This window comes from Aulonocara stuartgranti (assembly GCF_965226115.1).
Source record: "Aulonocara stuartgranti genome assembly, chromosome: 9".
NCBI classification, from domain to species: domain Eukaryota; kingdom Metazoa; phylum Chordata; class Actinopteri; order Cichliformes; family Cichlidae; genus Aulonocara; species Aulonocara stuartgranti.
In genome coordinates this window covers 15,663,245-15,683,330 of record NC_138960.1, presented here as the reverse complement: position 1 = coordinate 15,683,330, position 20,086 = coordinate 15,663,245, and the positions used below count along the sequence as shown (strand labels likewise).

Genomic DNA, 20,086 nt, shown 5'->3' with positions numbered 1-20,086 from the left:
TTCTGTGGTGGTGTTACTAAAAACCCAACAGATTAGCTGATGGGCCACTAGTGAGATAATTTTGGTGATTTTTGTTCCTTAAAAATAGTTTGTTGAAGCAGCTAGTTATAAATATCTAAAGAAAAGTTTCATTAGTTAGTACCAGACTGGACCTCTTTTGCATTCAGAACTGCCCTAGTTCATGATGGCACAGATTCAGCAAGGTCGTAGAAACATTCCTCAGAGATTTAGCTTCATTAGCATGGCAGTGTGACAAAGTGGCTAGGACAGAATTCATTTGCCATTTGTCACTTGCGTATATTGTTATTCTGTCTTCTGTTATTTTACAGTCAGCCATAATGCTTTAATTTAGACAGTGCTGGTGTAACTTCTCTTAACACACAATATCCCGGGTTTTGTTTGTGGTAGCAGTAGTTACATTCTTTACATCCATGCATGTGTTTTAAAGCAAACACTACTAACCATCAGATCATCTGAATTTTCTTCTGTTTACAGGCACATGTCTAGTAAATTATGTTTCTTTATGTTGCTTTGGTTATACTTACCATGGTGTCCATGTTGTGCATTCAGGTCCTGTATGTGAGACGGGTGTATGGGAAGGGCCGCCCACTACTTCCTGTTTATATAGGGTCATGAGGTCAATGATTGGATCACTGGGTGTAACCAAATGGAGGGTTTTCATACTTTCATACTTTATTGCTAGAGATGCTAGCAATAAAGTATGCTTAAAAAGAACTTCAATTGTCTGCTAATGCTATTTACTTATCACCTTCCTTGCTGCTTAAGTTATGCTACATCACAGGCAGCATAAAAAAAATGTATCAGCTGTAAATCCATAATGACATCCCGTTCCATTGTTCAAGAAACCAGCTTGGAATGATTGGAGCTTTGTGACGTGGTGAGTCATCCAACAGAAGATGGGTACACTCGGGTTATAAAGGGATGGTTATACTCAGCAGCAATACCAAGGAAGGCTGTGGTTGTTTAAATTACATTCAGATGGTACTAAGGCAGTGGTCCCCAATCCCCGGGCCACGGAGTCGTGAGTTGTTTGGTACCGGGCCACGAGAGTCGATGATTGAGTGTGAAATTTATGGTTTTCAGGGTTTTTATCACTATTTTTTAAAATCCTTTTTATCGTTAACTCGGTTTCCCTGAGTTTGTTCCCGTGTGTTATGAATAAATCTTTTTTTTTTTTTGGTACCGCTACTCATTTTATTTTGTTGTATTTATCCGTGACACCTTACAGGCCGGTCCGTGAAAATATTGTTGGACATAAACCGGTTCGTGGCACAAAACAAAAAGGTTGGGGACCGCTGTACTAAGGGATCTAAGGTGTGCCAAGACAATAAACACCATACCATTACACTACCACCAGGCCCTTTACTGCTGTGGCTCATCTGCTCAAGGTTCAAAGATTCTGCATTACTTGGATGCAACCGGTAGTCACTTGAGTCACTATACCAGGGGTCTGCAACCTTTCACACCCAAAGAGCCATTTGGACCCGGTTTCCACGCAAATGAAAACCCTGGGAGCCGCAAATACTTTTTGACATCTAAAATGAAGATAACACTGTATATATTGTTTTTTACCTTTATGCTTTGTGTGAACAACTAAAGTGTGTTGCTTATGAAATCCATGAAGTGCTACAGAGAAAATTACATTTTATTTATGTAATTAACACATTTTGAACTCTTAAATATAACAAAAGGAACGACACCCAGCTGAAGTAAAATGATCCATGTAGCAAACAAATACTGTTGTGAGCCGCCACCCTTATATCGCCTTTGGGCTTTTGGAGCCTTGACCTGACTTTTAAAAGATAATTGGAAAAAAGCACTATGCTGCTAAAAAATAAAAAAAGTAGATATTTGCAATATTCTGCCTAAGTATGTATTTTACCTGGTTAATGTGTGTGGCGAGGCGTGGTCTGCAGCGCCGCTGCAGGGGAGGCGGACGCACCTGAGCGGCACCCGCAACCTCACCGCCTTAACGTCTGTGCTATCTATGCTGTTTTGTTGGTGTGTGTCGGGCTGTGAGCTGAAAAGCTACAGCCGGCTGTATGCATACAGCAACCGTGTGTGAAAAGTGGTCAATAAAGGGATGCTGAAAAGCGTGTTCATGGAAACATCGTCGGGTCTGCCGTGGTATGTTTACAATGGGACTTCTGCTCCTGAACCTCTGTGCACAGCGTCTGCAACTCGGGGCTGTACGAAGTCACTTTCAACTTTACACAGGACTGTAAGCTGTCATCTGTGAGGCGTGAGCGGTGTTTGTTTTTAACATAGTTTATGGTGGAGAATAGCTGCTGACATAATGTGGATCCGAAGGTCCATAATTGGCCTACCTGGGGTTGAAAGTCTCGGTAAATGCACGCCGTTTTGGCGGGTATACCGGCTTCCGCGAGTGTGACGTTTATTTTGAGCGATGAAAAAAATGATAAAATATAATTATATTTTTATATTTTAATATCACAATAATCTAACAATTTAGAACTACAAGTTTAAAAAGAACTAACATAAATAAAATACACTTCAGCTAAATACTTCTAATTTATTTTCCCAAACCACGCGGAGCCCACTATACGGACTAAAGAGCCGCAGGTTGCCGACCCCTGGCCTTTCCATCAGGATGACACAGCTGACACAATCAAGACTGATGACTGATGTTCGGAATGTAATTGCTAAACAGTTAATGCAGTAGTCCAGATCCAGTCTAAAAGGAGTTTAAATGAACACTTTGAACATGGCTGTTGGTAGTGATGATGGGCATTCTGAGCCCATCTCAGAGGTTTAGGGATAATGTCAGAATAGGCAACATTTGTGGGGGGGAGAGACAGTAAATAAACCTGATTCTGTGTTATTTTTCCTCTATTGATATCAAAGTGTGGTGAAGAGTTGAAAAATTCAGATGGTTTTCATTCTCTGCCTGAGTGTGTTGAAATCAAGCTGCTCTAAAACCCTTTTTGGCACTGCACCCAGAAATGAGAAAAGAAAGGTGGTGGCTAAGCCATATCACCAAAAGTTATTATCTCCGCGCCACAGTGGCTCACTTTGTTGTCACAGCAACCTTTTCTTAAATTTGGCCTTTGAGTGTATGTGTGCATGCTTGTGTGGTGGTATTAATAAAATCCAACAGATTAGCCGATGGGCAACTAGTGAGATCATTATGGTGATTGCTCCTCAAAAGAGGTACTTCCCTCAGGACATGGCATCAACATCTTTTCCCAGCAATATTGCACTGCTGTTGAGTCCAGGTTGGGAGCAATCGAGCAGCTCCCCCTGAAGAAGATGCTTCCTGCCTCTCTGCTGATGCTTTAATAACCTCCACAGTAATGTCATTAGCAAATTAGCATCTATTGTTTCCTCCGGGCTTCTGTGTGCAATGAAGCTAGATTCCATCCTCGGCAAGAGCTCCGCTGTTTGGGAACCAGAGCCAGCAAAGGTGACGTGTTGAGAGAAAAACAAGGAGACGGAAATAACTGTTGCGCTCCAGCCATGAATGCCATACCAATTAGGGAATAACAGAGAGGGTGAAAAAAAACTGAGGATACTGTTTGTCTGACTAGGTCTTGAGGTGGAAATTACATGCATGCTTTGTTTTAGGTAGTCGGCTCTGAATTTTACCTCCGGAGTTGTGGAGCTTTTGTTTTGACTTGTCATAAGAGCGCGGGGAAACATCTGTGGGGGTAATGACATCCTGGGGTGTGAGTGGGGGGAAAGAATGGAAAGGAAAGAGAGAAAATAAAAGGGAGCGAGAGAGAGTCACCAGGCAGCATCCTTTTGTTACACAAGGAGTGCATGTGACTGATCACCCATGTGTGAATGGAATACAACACCAGCAAAAAGGGTGCGATAGAAAAAAAAAAAAAGTAGAGTCCTTCCGTTTTGCACTGCATCCCTTAGTTTAGTAATATAATGTGTGAAGACCCATTTTGACGTGTTAAGCTAGAAATACAGAAGGATTCGAGTGGTTCTGCAGACTCTCCTGCCTGTCCATCTCGCCGGTCTGCCCCTCCAATTCCCCGCCCGCATACCCATCATACCACCCGGCTGGTGTTTGGCTTTCTGGTCTGTGTCCATCTGTCTCCTCTCAGCTTTGTATAACAGAGCTGCCATCAGGAGGATTCATTCAGCAGGGGGTGGGGATGGGAGTGGGGGTTGTCAAGCCATACTATTTCAATCCTCAGTCTGCATGTCTGAAAACTTTCAAACTAAAGTCGAATTTCCCTCAACTTTTACTGGGAATTTTAGTTGCATGCAAACTAATCAATATGTTTATGTTGTTGTTTTTCATGGATACAAATTGCTACGCTTTTTTTGCGCCATAAACCTTTAAGTATAGTATTTCCACAGGAAGTATGTTTTGTGCCTGCACTGTGTATTTTGTCCAAATAAAGAGAGAACATGTCACCATAGAAACCAAGAAAACAGAGCATTAAAAGAAGTGGTGGCAACGGTTGTATTTGAACCCAAAAGCATCTTGTTTTTATTTTCTTCTCTAACCGTGAGTTGGCAGATTAGAGGTTGTAACCATTTCAACTGGCATGGCAGAAAAATGGGTTTCATCTTACTGTAGAGATGAACTTATTGATCGCATTTAATTGCAAATATATTACTAGCGCCAATATTATGTAAAGCATTTCACAAACCATGATCACATCCAACACTAAACCCCATGGGGAATATGTTTATCAACAGACGCCTGGTACTTTTACCTGTCAGTATAGCACAAATTGTAGGGTTGTGTGTACTCTACTCTATCTTCTAGTGGCAAGAAGTTGTATTTCTAAAGCTAATTTTTGCTCTTTCAAACACCAGAATTATACTCACTTGTTGACCTACATGTGGATAGCTGCAGACACTGGTCGATACAAGTAGATTTTACATTTTTCAAATGGATATATAAATAGCTAGTCCATTGCAATAAATGTCTTGCAGATGAGTCTAAAGCAGCTGTATAAAGTTGGCAGGAAGATGCCCATTTACATGTATCTAAGGAGGGTTTCCCAAATCTCCTGGTGGATACTGACGTGGTACCAGGCCAGATTAGATATATCGCTAGCATGGCCTATGTCCACCCTACAGACGGGCGGGGCTGAGATAGATTTTGGTCGCCCGACTGGAGATATCGCTAGCTCCGGGACGTCGGACTAGCGATTTTGCGAGTCCTGAATGTGATTAATACATAAGTAAAAGAAATTCCTATACACTCTTCACACAATGGTCTGCTACAACACCTACATTACTGATGCACCAAAGATCCTGAAATACTGGAACACCTTCACTTGGGGTAATAACCTCTCCCTAATCCAGATAAAACAGGCCACATCTTTTTCTGGCCGACAACCACATGTTTGGACCTGAAGGTGGTGGATTCAGACTCTGATAACGACATTTAGGAGAGCCTTGCATACTCGGGATACTCAAAATGATAACACTGGAGAGAGTTTAGTGTTGTCAGTGCAATGACATAAGAATTCAACTTGGTAACAACTTTTTAGAAGTTGTAAAGTTCACTTGCTAAAAACAGCCACAATATGGTGCTTTCTTCCTTGTACTGACTGTGTACAGCTCTCCAGACAGTAATGGAGCTTATTATGATGTATAACCAGCAGAAACACCTGACAGTGTAAAGCTGTTCAGTGCTGTACAGGCACCAATGTGGAAGAGCCGATTCCTCTGTCCGAGAAGAACCAACAAACTATCCACAGAGCCCATGCTAGGTAAGCTAGCTGCATGTTGGTAGTTCTTCTGTTCTGTTCTACTGACATTACCATATACCACTCATTACTGTTTGAGAACCCTCCTTCATCTTAATGCTTCATTTATGTCTCCAACCTTGCTTATTACCCAGTCTAAAGCAAAAATAATCCTAGCTTGCTGATCTTGTCAACAACCATACTAAAACCCAGTCACAAAACTTCCCAGATGTGTAACGATCAAAAAGAAAGATGAGTACAAAGATGTATGAGGTCCAAGCAGCTGGTAAGACCACACGGAAAGATAATGTGCAATTTACATTGTACCTGAACATCATTTAAGGGTCATAGTGTTTATCTGAAAATGACAGATTTTTTTATATTCCCACTGAACTTTCAAGGTTATGCACGCAGCGCAGGAAAATCATCTTTGTGCATTTTATACTAGAAGAAAGTGACTTATAACTTTATTATTCTTATACTGACCACGCTAACTCACTTTTTGCTCATCTCCAGGAGAATCAAACATCTGAAGGGAAACTTTTAAAAAGACCAAAGAATATAGAACACACATCCCAATTTGGCCACCGTTATAGCCTCCTGTTAGAGTTTAGAATGGATTTTAAGATCTTGCTCATTAGTGAAGTGTTGAATGGTTTAGCTTCTGTGTAGTCCTTTCAGCCTCTCTGAGCTTGAATGTCCTTATTCCTCCATTAATCTTAGATCCTCTGATACAGTTCTTTGTAGTTCTTATCTTTATTAGCAAGATCAAATAGAGAATATAGATAGAGCACAATTTAAGCTATAACTATTCTGCACCTCACGTTATAATCACTGTCCACTTTGTTTGCCTTTGTTGCACAAATAGAAGGATGATCACACTGATAATTCTTTCATAAGCACAGTCAATGTTCCTCTCCCTGTGTGATACAACAAATACCAAACATAGTGTCCAAGGCCATCACTATATATGGACCAGCAGTTTTTCTCTGTAGCCCTATTTATACATCTGCATTTGGCCTCAGTCAGAAACCCTTGTGTGAATGCTTGGGTCGCTAGCAGATTGCCCCGCTTACTTGTAGTTGGCATGGGAGAAACCAAATTGTTTGCAACCCTACGTCAATTACTGCCAAGAAGCAATGAAACTTGAAAAAGTACAATGCAAACCAGAAATGGACGATGCTCACCTTCAAAATAAAAGTAGCAACTTAACATCATAACTACCATCTTTCAGAACATGCACTTTACACTATCACTCGGCAAGCAGTTGGCAAGTGTTTGCCAACGTTTCCATCTTCCACGCAAGCTACATGTGACGGCAGCAACGTGTTGGGGCCAAGGTTTTCACAGGAGGTTTTCAGTAAAGTTTATATTTCTTTACTGACTGATTAGAAACTTCCAACATTTCCCATCTGGCTGGGGATTACACATTTTTCCTAATCGACAGATGGTTGCCAGGGGGTTGGTGTCTGGTCTCTAGGCCTATGCGATTGGGGCTTTTGTACACATGTTTGTGTTTTTAAATCAGCCTTTATATCTAATGTACCCTATCCTCAGTCTGTTCCAACAAACATTCGACTGCTATTCATAAAAAGGATGTAAGAATACTTGCGTTATAGTGGTTTTTTATCCACATCCACGGACTCAAAAATCTGTTTTTAAAGGGGAATGTCTTGTTCTAACAAATAAAAACCTCTGCATGAAGACAGATGAAAAGCTTGATAACTCCTGTTGATTTTCATGGCCGCAGGATGACAGCAAAACAGAACCAAGGACATTTTCAGCTTTGCAGGCAGACACAAATACTCAATAGGCAGCCTTACAGTGGAAGAAACTCACTGTAAAATTCGGCCAACTGAAGGGGGGAAGAAAAAAGAATCAAGGCCAGCTGTTCAATCAATTAAAGTGAAAAAAAAAACTTAGTAAAAAGGTAGAGTTTGGCACAGAACACTGAATAATTGATCTCGAACCCTTAAGACAATTATGATATGTATTCACTTGATGATCATCTTCTCTGGTAACTTTTGTGGTGTGAGGTTTTAAAAGATTCAGCCCTGAAGTCTCTGATCTGGTTTCTCAAAGACTACAGGACTTGTTTGATAGAGTTCTTTGTGTCATACAGTGTGTGGGAGTCACCGACTGATTCTCAGCAAACAACCTCAATAGCCAATTAGAAGCAAGCCTGCTGCTACTTACTAGACTAGCTGCAAGTTATTTGATTGATTCAGAACATCTCTAGCCAAGATAAATGCAAAATACTGATTCATTTATTAATTATGCATGCCTGCTGAGCTCATCCACACGTACACACTTACAAACAATAGCAGGTGTCCTGCTCAGGAGTGGCGATCTGCAATATTCAACATCCTCAAGTTAATTTTTCAAACTACATGAGCTGTTTTTCCTGCTATGGATTAATCCACATCTCATTTTTTCCTCAGTTATATTGTTTCATCTTTGTGCATATCAGCGTACACACAAAAAGCAGCTAGTCAAAAGTACAGCAGGATAAAGCGAGATTTTGTGAGATCTCAGGTTCTGGTGCTGGCAAGGCCTCAATAATATGCAATGTGTGGTATGTTGCCAAAACATGCTGTGTGTGGGTTTGAGAGAATAAAAGAGACGTCTTACACAGATCGAAATAAGAAAATCTTGTCTGCCGCTCAGCTCTGTGACTCAAAGAGAGATGCGCATACCCTTGCAAATACGCTTCCTGTGCAGCAAACCACAGTGTGGCAAAGGGCAGACACCAAATCAGAGTCAGTTACCTCAGAGTTGAAAAGCAGCCTCCCAAAGAGCTGCCGGGCCTCGTCCAAGCCTCCTTCCAAATACACGGCCCCTGAAATGAAAAACAGGAAATAAGAAACTTACTTTATTTAGAGGTGTGTGCAAACAATGTAGCTGTGCTGCAATTTGTGAACCTTACTTTGTACAACATGTGAAATGTTATTTAACATTAGTGTGAAAAAGCACGTCCTTCCACCAGTGCGGTGTAAAAAACTTCTACCAAATCTGAGGCAATATCAGAGTTCTTTGCTAATGGAAAACTTAAAATTAATTGAACTCCGCAATGAGTTATAATTGCTTTTTTAAAAGTAGGAGTGCATTTTTATTGCTTTTTCATGGTGAAATGACCTCAGGGTTCCAGTGCACATCCACCTCCCCCTTGTCAGAGAGCAGGATGAGAAGGACGAGGAGGAGGAAGGCAGAGATGGTTGCATCACCACTCCGAGATGTAACCAGCTAAGGTCAAAGAAACCTTGAATTTCTGTCATGCTGGGCCTGCCTCACATGCTTAGGCATGAACACGGACAGCATTTATAAAATGGTCTTAGCCAAGGTGACTAATTTGTTTGTGGATCCGAATTGAGAATTCTTTGCTTTTGTGAAACAGGACATGAAAAGCAAGAAATCTACCAAACTGTCAAACACGAGGACATGGCTTACACTAAACCCTGATCTTTTCTTAGCACTCAAAGCGCTTTACACAACTTGTGCATTCACCCATTCACACAAACACATTTTCAAAGTGCTTTCCAACTAACATTCACACACACTCATACTCCGATGGATGCATAGGAGAGCCAAGTATCTCCTAGTAGTATCTTGCCCTAGGATATTTGGCATGCAGACCAGGAATCGAACCACCAACCTTCCGATCAGTGCTCTACCGCCTGAGCTACAGCCAACCCCAACTACTGGTGGGTAGGGAAAATGTACATTCCCCAACTGGTTGGCGAGTGATTGCTGGAAGTTTGTAGGTAAAACTGTTTTAAAGAGATATTTGGTCTTGCACCAGAAACCTCCAGATTTCAACTGGTGCAGTTGCTTGCAGTTTCCATGGAAGATGCTGATTTGTCTTCAACATTCGGCAACTGCTGATCAAGCTGGAGTGAAAATGAAAAATGTGGCACAAACCAGAAACAGAGATTGTCCGCCTTCAAAAGAAAACATATCTTTTGAAACACGCTGGTCGCACCAGTAATGGACCACCTTTATTCTGAAAGTGAAATGTCACTATTTCGAGATTGTATTGCACTACCGTTCAGCAACCAGTTGGAAAGGTGCAAACTTTGCCAACTACAGGCGACTATTTTAGCAACAGCCAGCAACCTCTGCAACCACCCACCAACCGATTAGAAGATGCACATTTTTCCCAACAACTGGTGATTGTCAGGCAGTTACTGAGTCCACTTTTTCCCATGAACTTGCAGCAACCAGAGGTCTCACCCCCTACTGGCCATTGTGAAGAATGCAGCTTTAAAAGAGACAGGTCACCCCAAAATAAAAATAACTTTTTTTCCTTCTGGTCTGTGTTTAGACTGTTTCGTGAGTTGCCACTTTTTAGACATTTTGGCTTTCAAATGACTTGCCTTCTCTTCAATATAGTGGAGCAGCATAGCACTTGTCTTTTGTTATTCGAAGAGCTTTAAAAAACCTAGCAAGAATGTCTCACTTCAGAAATAAGTGACTTCGTCAACGCTCACAAACCTTGTTTGAGCAATTTCAAGTAATCACAGTGCAAAAAGTATGCATCGGTTTGTGACTGAAGGCCCACAGTTGTGACACAAAAGAAAAATGAATGATCCAAATTAATGGCTAAAAGTTTACACTGCTTGGCAGCTGTCATCTACTAATAGTAAGTTTGGCAGATTGATCCCCAGCAAAGTGTCCTTGGGCAAGACAATGAATCCCGAATTCCTTTCCATCCGTTCATACATGATCCATCCATCATTCACGTAGAAATGCAGAAGTGCTTTGAGTGCTCAGTAAGAGCAGGAAAGGGTTATCTATTTGCCTCTTACTTCAGCAGACTTCAGAAAGCAACATAAAATTGCTCAATGAAGTTTTTGTGGGTTTTTTTTTCTTTTCTTAGAGTGACTGAGTCATTATTCCTGAAAGTGGACATTCCTGCTGAGTTTTTCAAATGCATTTTTGGTCTTTTAAGCACCCCAAGGTGGGTGTCATTTAGTTCCATTATATGTAATATAAGGCAGACAGACGATATCTTCAAAACTGGGCAACTCACACCAAAACAATTCTGATGAATAAACAGCACTTCATGCCACAAGAGAAATATGTTCATTTGATTTTGGAGTGAGCACTCTTTTTAAAGCAGTGCTGTGTACTTCTTGGGCTGTGAATAGACCCGACAAACACATACAGACATATGTACTTCATCTTCGAACCCCCCCACGGACAACGTGGACAAAAGTATAATATCTTTTTTGTCACTCGCCCACAATCTTGGACATGAGTGTTGGTGCAGATGTCCGCTGAATCAAACCTGAATTGCGAGGGGGGGATAAAAACATAATAATATTCTGCACAACATGTGCATACGCCAACACACAAAAGGAACAGGACAAAGGAAGAAATTTGGTTGAAGATTGGTCCCAAAATGAGGAGATCTGCTGCCACAGCAAGCAAAGAACAAGACAAGTATTCCAAATTTCTCCCTCTATGGGAATGATACGCCACTTCTTCGGCTCATTCTGCTGCAGCAGTCAGCTTCTTTTCACAAGTCAACTCCCCTTTGTTGTTTTGCTCCTCTACTGTTTCTACTAAAATCAGTGGAACTATCATGGTGCCTTTAAGCTGCATACAACTTCAAACCATCACACTTAGGGTGGCTCATTCAATTTAGAAAGCAATAACCACCTGGCAAATTGGGTATACAATCGTGCAGCGGTTTTTATTATGTGCATAAATGAGCCAGTGGAAATGGGGCGCGGTGCGGTCGCAAGACTAAATGCGCAAACTGCTTTCATGGACGACATCAAAAACATATGAGGGATTCATCATCTGGGGAGGGGAAACTGCTTTCAGATGGCTAACAGGCCATTTACACACATACACACACAAACAGTGAAGATGCTGCCTACATAACCAAACCATAAAGAAATACAAACAAACCACCTAGCACACAAACAATCACAAATGGACTCCCACTCTATGTGCTTTTCATGCTCTTTACTTCTAAACAGAATGGGAAATTACTACCAGCCATTGCCCAAATGTTCGTAAAATTTGATTAAGCCTGCCAACTTTGTCTCACCCAGCAGCCACTTTGGCAAGTAAAACACTCAATCATTTAGACACCCTTTACTAATACAAAAATCTAGTTGAGTGCTAAACTAATGAAAGGAGCTTGTGAATTCTGGAAGACAGCAGCCACAGTGGCTATTAGACAAAAACTCGTTTCTCGCCATGCTTTGGACCGTCCTAGATGTGAAACAGAATATGCCTATAAATCAGTATCTGTAAATCTATAGCCTCTTTAAAGTCAGCACAGCAAGACATTAAAGCCCTTGCAGATGTGTATCACTGGGAAAGCCCTCTGTAATCTTGGCACGACGAAGGCGAGCGTCTCACTGAGGCCGACCGCGACAGGCTCTAGAGACAGGAGTGGTTCGCCTACAGGATGTTTTCCACTAAGCAGCAGCGCTGAGATTTGTGGTTTTACCATAATGCGGACCTCAGTTCTAGATGCTGCTACAAAGCAGATGTTACCTCTGGAAACCAGCTGTGAGAGTGCAAGAACTCCCTCTCAAGTCCAACTTCTCAATGTCTTTCAACTACTACTCATAACGCATTCATGTGTGCGAGCACCGATGCTACGGGGAGAGTGGGTGTGGCCGGGAGGCAGCTTTCTTCATGTTCTGATGACACTGCAGATTTGGAAAGTTCCCCAAATGGAGGCTTTAAAGTTGTTGAAATTCAAAGTTTTTTGCTTCTTATAAGATTTTCAAAACTTTTTCCAAGTGGAAGGAGAATGTAGGGGTAAGCGGTTAGAAACCAGGAGAGCCTCAAGGGATTTAAAAAGGTATTAAAAATCTCAAAGCAACACCTTTGGTGTCAATCAAAGGGCCCAGTGGATGAAGAAACCAAGATATGCAGTTAAGTCTAGCGAGAACACACTTGACAAGGAGGCTGTCCGTGCAAAGAGTGTGCCCCAAAGCAATCCAATCAAACACGCAACTTACCGCAATCATTAAACGGAGATGTGTGCTTCTCAGGCCACCCCGTCAGCCTGCAAACTTGAAGCTGACGCCCTGAAGACACACGGCCCACAAAAACACCCGAACAGCTCGACTGGTAATTGAATGCTAGCATCTCTCTACAGCTCATCTTGCAGTAACATCATGCTCTGGCCAAATCACTCTGCAGTCTCCGGGCTCCAGTGCATTCAACACTCAGTTGTCAGTTCTGCCTGAGAATCCAGTGCGAAATGCAGGAGGTCTACAACTATTAAACATCTCACAATAGCCATGAAAGTCATAGCAAGCGTGCCCAAAGGACATTATGATTCACTTAGCTTCACAATAATAATAACACAGACGTAAGACCGAAGTTCAGCAGCATTTTACATGAATCTGAATAGAATATGAAAGTGCTATTTTCCTCCAAATCCCTTGTTAAATGTATCGAGTTTAAGCCTTTATGTTCAGATAACCAACCTGAGAAATGACTCACTATTTAAGACCTCAAAGTTCAGTTCACTAAAACGTCTTTTTCCCCAACCTGGATCACCTGTTTGCTATGTTGATAAATGACTACATAACTTATTTATTGCTCTTTATAGCCTTTGTCTTGATTTGTTAGCCTGGTTTAATTAAGAAATGTGCTTTCAAAATAAAAGTGAACAAAAGATGTAATAAAACGATGTAATAAAAGCTGAATCGTATATAAAACAGACAAATACATTCAGATCTATTCTTCTATGAGACTCCAACTGCAAGCTCTACCAGTAGGACAAGGCGTTTACAAGCCAGCCAACATGCATTACCTCTCCAGTCCTGGATATGCCCCAGAGTGTTTTCCTGGTTGAACATGCCTGAAACACCCCACCTTCGAGGGGTCCAGGAAGCATCCAAGTCATGCGCCATTTAAACTCACTCTTTTCCAGAGGAGTGGTACCTCTACTCAGAAGCCCTCATGAATGACCAACCTCTTTATCCCATCTGAGGAAAAGCTACAGACACCTTTGGGAGGAAGCTCATTTCCGCTGCTTGAATCTGTGATCTCATTCTTTCGGTTACTAGCCACAGCTTATGGCCATAGGTGAGGCTAGGAAAGTAGATCGACCAGTAAATCAACAGTTTCACCTTCACGCTCAGCTTCCTTTTTAACACTACAGACCGCTACGGCGTCTGCAGCACCAATCCCCCTGGCATTCTCCCACTCCAGTCTTTCCCCACTCATGAACCTTGATACGGGATACTTGAACTCCTCCACTTGGACCAGTAACTCCTCCCCAGCCCAGAGAAGGCAATCAAATCTTTTCTGGGTGAGAACCATGACCTCACCCAGTGTGAATTCTCATCCCAGTAGCTTTGCACTCAGCTGTAAATTGCCTCAGTGCGAGCTGGAGGTCGCCTCTCAATGCAGCAATAACGACTACATCATCAGTAAAAAGCACAGGCATGATCCCCAAGACCACCAAACAGGAAACCTTTCACCCCTTGGCTCTGCCAAGAAATACTGTCCATAAAAGTCAAGTCAAGTCAACTCAAAGTCTCCTGTAGCACATTTTAAACAACATCAGCTGGCCAAAGTCCTGTATAGGACATACAAAATATAAACTAAGTGTTGTCACAAAATCAATATTAAATATACACTAAAAACTGCCAAATAAACAAAGTAAATAAAAACAGAATTGGCGGCAAAGGCCTAAATCCTATTCCCATCAGGAACAAGCCCCCATAGCACTGAGAGACTACTAAAGACTGAAAGGCCAAACTCCTACGCACCCCAAAGTATATCTGAGAGAATAAAAAACACTCCAGTCTTCAACAACCAGGATGAAGAGGACTCTGAGCCTCCTGAATTTGAGGCATTCCCTTCACCAGCATCCTGGCATAGAGTATAATCCCTCTGAAATTGAAGCACACCTTCCAGTCTTGCGTCTGAAAATGGGGGGGATCAGCACCCATTTTGCCAGTCCAGAGGCACCATCCTCAAACTCCATGCAGAGGAATGCCAAACAGGACGGTGCCACGACATGCAGGGCCACGATGAACTTAGGCCAAATCTGCTGGAGGTTCACTAAGGGCTTTTTTATAACCATCTCTGTCCTGATACCTGATATACCGACTATGATACTTTAAATTAAAAAAAAGTCATATTTTATAATGATTGTCCTTTTTTTTTTTTATTAAAAAAGGACCAAAAATGCTTTTTTTTCTTGCCCTTTACTTCATGTACCAAGTTTGAATCCATTGCTGTGCAGAGGATATCAGTCATGGCCAGAGAAGGCCAGCGTCTAATGAATCTCCACATTGTCACAAGTCTAATTCAGACAGCCGTGCTGACTGTACACCGTTATGTTTAGGAATGGGATTGCAATGTCTGTGGGCTTTCAGTGACCAATAAAAACCCAGAGTCAGGGGCATATGAAACACCAGTGGCTGACAGACACATTAATAACCTAGAATGAATTATTCAAAAACGCTCAGGCTCTAATCCATCAAATAATATATTAAGCTCCCTCTCAGCTCAATGGGGGATGAAGCAGCAGACGGACAGGGAAAGCAACACATTAAAGGCAAAAAAATAAACAAAAGCAAAACATAAAAATAGAATTTTTCAGCGCGGCGGTGACAAAGGCAGTCGAAGTGCATTATAACATCAGTTTCAAAAATGAGGCTCGAGCGAGGGGTGAGATGGAGAGACAAAAGAGGGCGCGCATGAAACCAACTCCACCGCTGCTACCATCGCGGCAATTAACAAAAGGAGCAGTTCTCACTCAATGAATACACCGGGCGCATTGTGTATGAATCTGATATTCAGCAAGTGAGAGATAATCCTTTCTCTGCGTTCTTTTAATAGGAAGAGCTTAGAGAGGGGGCCTCACAAAGGTTCACCATCTGTATCCCCCATGGCTGCTGGCAGCGTATAATCCACAGATCAACTGTACAAGGAAATTAGGGCCATAAAACAGAGTGGGGCCTCTTTTCTTCTTCTCGCAATTCTTTTCAAACAGTTTGGTAGGAAGGAAGCGGCGAGGCTTATCAGCGAAGAGGACCTGAGAGGGAAACGGGAGGGCAACAGGCGTGCAGAGTTTCTATGAATAAGCAGTGGGAGAAAGTGGTTTCTAAAGACGAAGAGGTAAAGTGGGCAAGAGCAAAAGTACTGAAGGAGAGGGTGAGAGCGAATGGTTAGGGGCGGTGGTGGGGGGGGCGTTGTACAGAATGGGAGGTGCGCAGGCCAAAAGAGCCCAAATGAGAATGGCCCACTCTGGCAGAAGTTAATGACGAGGGATCAGAAAAGCAAGATTTCCATTCAACACTTTGAATTATTCAGGGTTGCAGGGCAGCTATTTGCATTGCAGATGCCTTTGCTTTCCATTCCTCCACTGCTCTCCCTCCATTCGTCCTCTCTCCAGCTCTCTCCCTTCCCTTTCTCTCTCTGTCTCGAGCAAGAGAATGGCCCTGCCTCAGGGTTAGGAGATAGACACATTCTCAGCTCCGCGGAGAGAAAGCTTTGCCCATGCAAAGCAGGAGATTATCTGCCATTTCCAACACAGCCCAGGTTCAATGGTCACTGTGGCAGAGAAACAAATAAAACAAAGGTCAGAAAACATGCATAGTAAGCCGTTAAAGCTATCTGCCAGGGCCCTGGAAATATTATGAGCATGTCATATTCCATCAGAGCTTTCAAAAGGAGCGTGCGTGGAAAGAGGCCCATTTGAATTCGACGCATGAGCGCGCCGACGGGGAAAGAAAAAAAAAATGTTAAAAAGGGAGGGAAAAAAGAAAAATTAAAAAAAAACATTATGGCAACTTCAGACAACGAGGCAGCGACACATCTGCAAGTGCACGTCTGTTGATGTGGCGCCTGCTGCTTTTGAGAAAGTGGTGGTTTGACGTCTCTGTCAGAGGGAGCGGCGTGCGCAAGGATGAAATGACAGTGCTCGCGTGCCCCTCGTACCATCCTACGGCACGTGCGAGCGATCCGAGTTTGTCTTGTAAGGAGAAAGAAGTGCTCTGTTCAGTGAGGGAGAGAGAGTGCTGTGGGGCTGCAGGGTGAGGATGGAAGAGGAGGAGGAAGAGGAGGAGAGGGGGAGATGACAGAGTGACAGCATGACTCATCATCTTCGTGGCACATCTTTCACCTAATAACACCCAAACTCTAGATCGTAGAGGGAGGGGGGCAGAGAAAGATGGAGAAACGCAAAAGGATATAAAGACTAAGTCAGAGACGGGGGAGGGTGGAGACAGATCGACGGCTCGACAACAAGGTCTTAAAGGAGGCGTTTGAGTAAGAAAAAAAAAAAACCTGAAATGAAGATGACAAAAGCCTCGGTGAAAGAAGAGGAGCAACATCAGACGGCATTCTCGATGCAAACGACTTTGAAAGCCTCATTTTTTGTGGTTTTTTTGCGTACGTGTGCATGTTGCGCCCCTCAGCGAGTGTGTCTGCGGTGAGCGGGAAGACGAGAGAGGGGTGGGCGATATTTTTGAGTTAGCAACCCAAAAACCCATCACCACAGGGTGCTCTCTGACAGCAAGTTTTCTCACCGGTTCCTTTACAGCACGAACCCTGTTTATTCATCACTTTTCTAAAGATGAAACTGGAGGACAGAAGGTGGGGGGAGAGGCTGAGAGAGACGGGAGGCATCCGGTGTCGCGGCCCTGCTGCCTTGCTCGGATGTGCGCGGCGATGAGGCGGCGACAGCCACGGGACAGAATAGATTATGACTTTGTCTCTGCCGATAATGAAGCCGTTACAAGCACGGAGCGGCGGGCCCAGCGAAGAGGCCGCGGCGCTAGTCAGCACTTTCCCCCCGTCGCTCTCCTGTTTTCCGTGAGAGGGAGGGAAGCGAAGAAGATCTCTTTAAAGTCACCCACTTTCTGTATCTATCATCAGGGGAGCGCAGAGATGGCTGAACTGGTTCAATCAAGATGGTGATAAGATGGGGAAAGCTGCCGACTCTGCAGCTCTCCAGGAGTGAGGCTTAGCTTAGCGCTGCCCATGGGGTAGGATGAAGAGAGAGAGAGAGGGAGACGGGTCCCCACCAAGAGATTTTTTATTATATGTGTGTGGTTTCCAGCACAGGGTCCTAATCACTGCACAAACCCTATAAACGGAGCAGCTGGAGAGACGAATGGCGAGCTTGTGTATGTGTTTGGTGCGGGCAAAGGAGAGCAGCTCTCTGGGGATAGCATGTCCAGCCAGAGGTCAAACCGCATCTCCAGAGATCAATAAAAGCTGCGTAATGTTTCCAGAGCCTAATGGGAGATCCACTGCAGCTATTTATACCGTTTAACACGCACAAAAAACAAAAGAGGAAATACATTATTATGAAAAGGTTCAGTTTCATTCAAAGCATTTGAATTAAACACATTTATGCATTAAAGCGTTTTCAGTATGCGCTGATGCAAAGTCCACTAAAACTCGACTATTAAATCCCCCTACTAATGCGTGTGTTGTGTTTACACAGGCGGAGAGAAAGTATTTGTTTTCCGTATATGGAAATCTACCCTTTTAGGAATAGATTTACATATTTAGTTGACTCGAAATGCATTCCTCTGTTTTGTTCTCCTGCCCGACCATCATCCCCCCTTCTCTCTTGATCTCAGGGGAATCTCACCCATCAGAGCCTCAAAGCAGTTGGCCATGGCGTGCCGCAAGTCCGACTCCCTGCACAGATCCGGTCCGTGAGCGTAGAGCATGAAGCGATCCAGCTCCAGTTTCTGCAAATGAACAAATGCATTCACGTTAGCTCGCTGTCAACAGCACCTCACTAATAACCACGTAAAAAATGATGACCTGTTTCGTTTCTTTTTTTCTTTTTTTTTTGCATTCCGCACTTTCACAGGCTTTTATGTAAGAGTCCAAAAACTCAGGGGAAATGAAAAAGATTGCATGCCCTTGCTGGAAAAGGTTCTACTTCATGGCACTGACAGATGTGCTCATGTGCTGTCCAGCTGTGGCATGAAGCACTAAGCCGGCACAGGAGGAGAATGTTCACACGTGTGCATACAGGCAGACGCACGCTCACACGCACGCTAGATAATCCCAAGATAAAACGTGAAATCGCACTGTGGTGACCTTCATTCACTCTGAAAAGTAGTTCTTTTAGTAGGCGCTACTTTCTTTACAAAAGCATACATCAGTACAGCAAAATTGTACCACAGAGAAATGGCCTTTGAGCAGCAGCTTCCATTCATATAAAGAATTGATGCTCAGAATCATCGTACTGACTTTAAACAAGTCACTGGGATTTATAAAACTCTCCCTGGAACATATGTCCATGTCCTAATTTTTAATAGGATATTAGTGCACGCAAGGTAAATACAGTCAAGTCGCTAATGAGGAAAAGCCAAAAGCTGCAGTTTCTCCAACGGCCTTTGGAGGCTCCAAACGTGAGCTGAAGTTGTGCTTTTTACCCCAATAAGCAACAAGAAACAGCAACAAGTAGTTTCATGTAACAAGTTTGAGGTCAGATTTCTTAGTTATGAGACCAAACTTGTATGTATTTATAAGAGCAGTTAAAAAATAAATAAATAAAAGATAACAGAACATAAATTAAATAGTTGCTCAACTGGCTCCTGATCCATCCAGTTCACAGATCACTGTAATGCCTGAATTATGCTTCAGTGAGACATCGATGTTGTACGGTGTAACCAAACACTCCTTTAAAACCCTACAGTGGAACCTGACGTGCACCTGCCGAGAAATGTAAATACACGTTGAGTTAATGTAGCCCGCAACAATTCGAATGGCGTGGAAGGGTGAGGGGTAATGTTAAGAGGCGTTTCTGAGTCAGGGCGTAGATTCACTGCAGAAGTCTAAATAAGCTCAATGTATAAAGTGCAAAAACAAAGTGATATGTTTTCTGGTCTCTGGTTGGCTGTACTGCTTAAACTAATGAAAATGTACTCGCACGTACCGAGTCTGCTGGACGGTTACAGTGTGAATGGAGTTTTTACTACCAAACTTCAGCTACCACAGTAGCGTTTCCTGGGAGTCATGGATGGACAGACTGAGGCCTCACATTGGCATAAGTGGTTCTTTGGCTTAATCATCTTAGAACATCAAGATCATCTTAAAGCTACACTTATCAAAAGACATGAGCATGGCTACACTTAAGCCAATGTGGAACTGCCAAAAACCTTACTTTGGAGCCATTTGCGGCTCCACAAACTCCACAGACCCCCGACATGTTCAAGATATGAGCTTCTCAAGCCAATTAATGTCCAGTTTTTACCCACAATAACCAAGAAGTATCAGTAAAATGTCAAGTTTTTTAGTGTTGTATAATTAACACATAATCAAAACAATTTAAAAATGTATATTTTCATCAAATGTGGAAGTGCAAAACAATACAGTTCCTCTAATGTCCTCTTGAGGCTTCAAAAGCGATCAATCCCCATAGA

General features: G+C 42.8%; 1 protein-coding gene across 5 annotated transcripts in view; it reads right to left on the bottom strand.

Moving 5' to 3' along the window:
- The window catches only part of drosha (drosha ribonuclease III), a 159,577-nt gene that overhangs the window by 51,191 nt on the left and 88,300 nt on the right, over positions 1–20,086 (bottom strand). For all 5 annotated transcript variants that reach the window (XM_082546432.1, XM_082546431.1, XM_082546430.1 and 2 more), the window contains 2 exons: positions 18,298–18,400; positions 8,471–8,541 (listed from right to left, as the gene is read on the bottom strand). In XM_082546432.1, the coding sequence (XP_082402558.1) occupies positions 8,471–8,541; positions 18,298–18,400 (174 nt within the window). The remainder of the gene's footprint in view (positions 1–8,470; positions 8,542–18,297; positions 18,401–20,086) is intronic.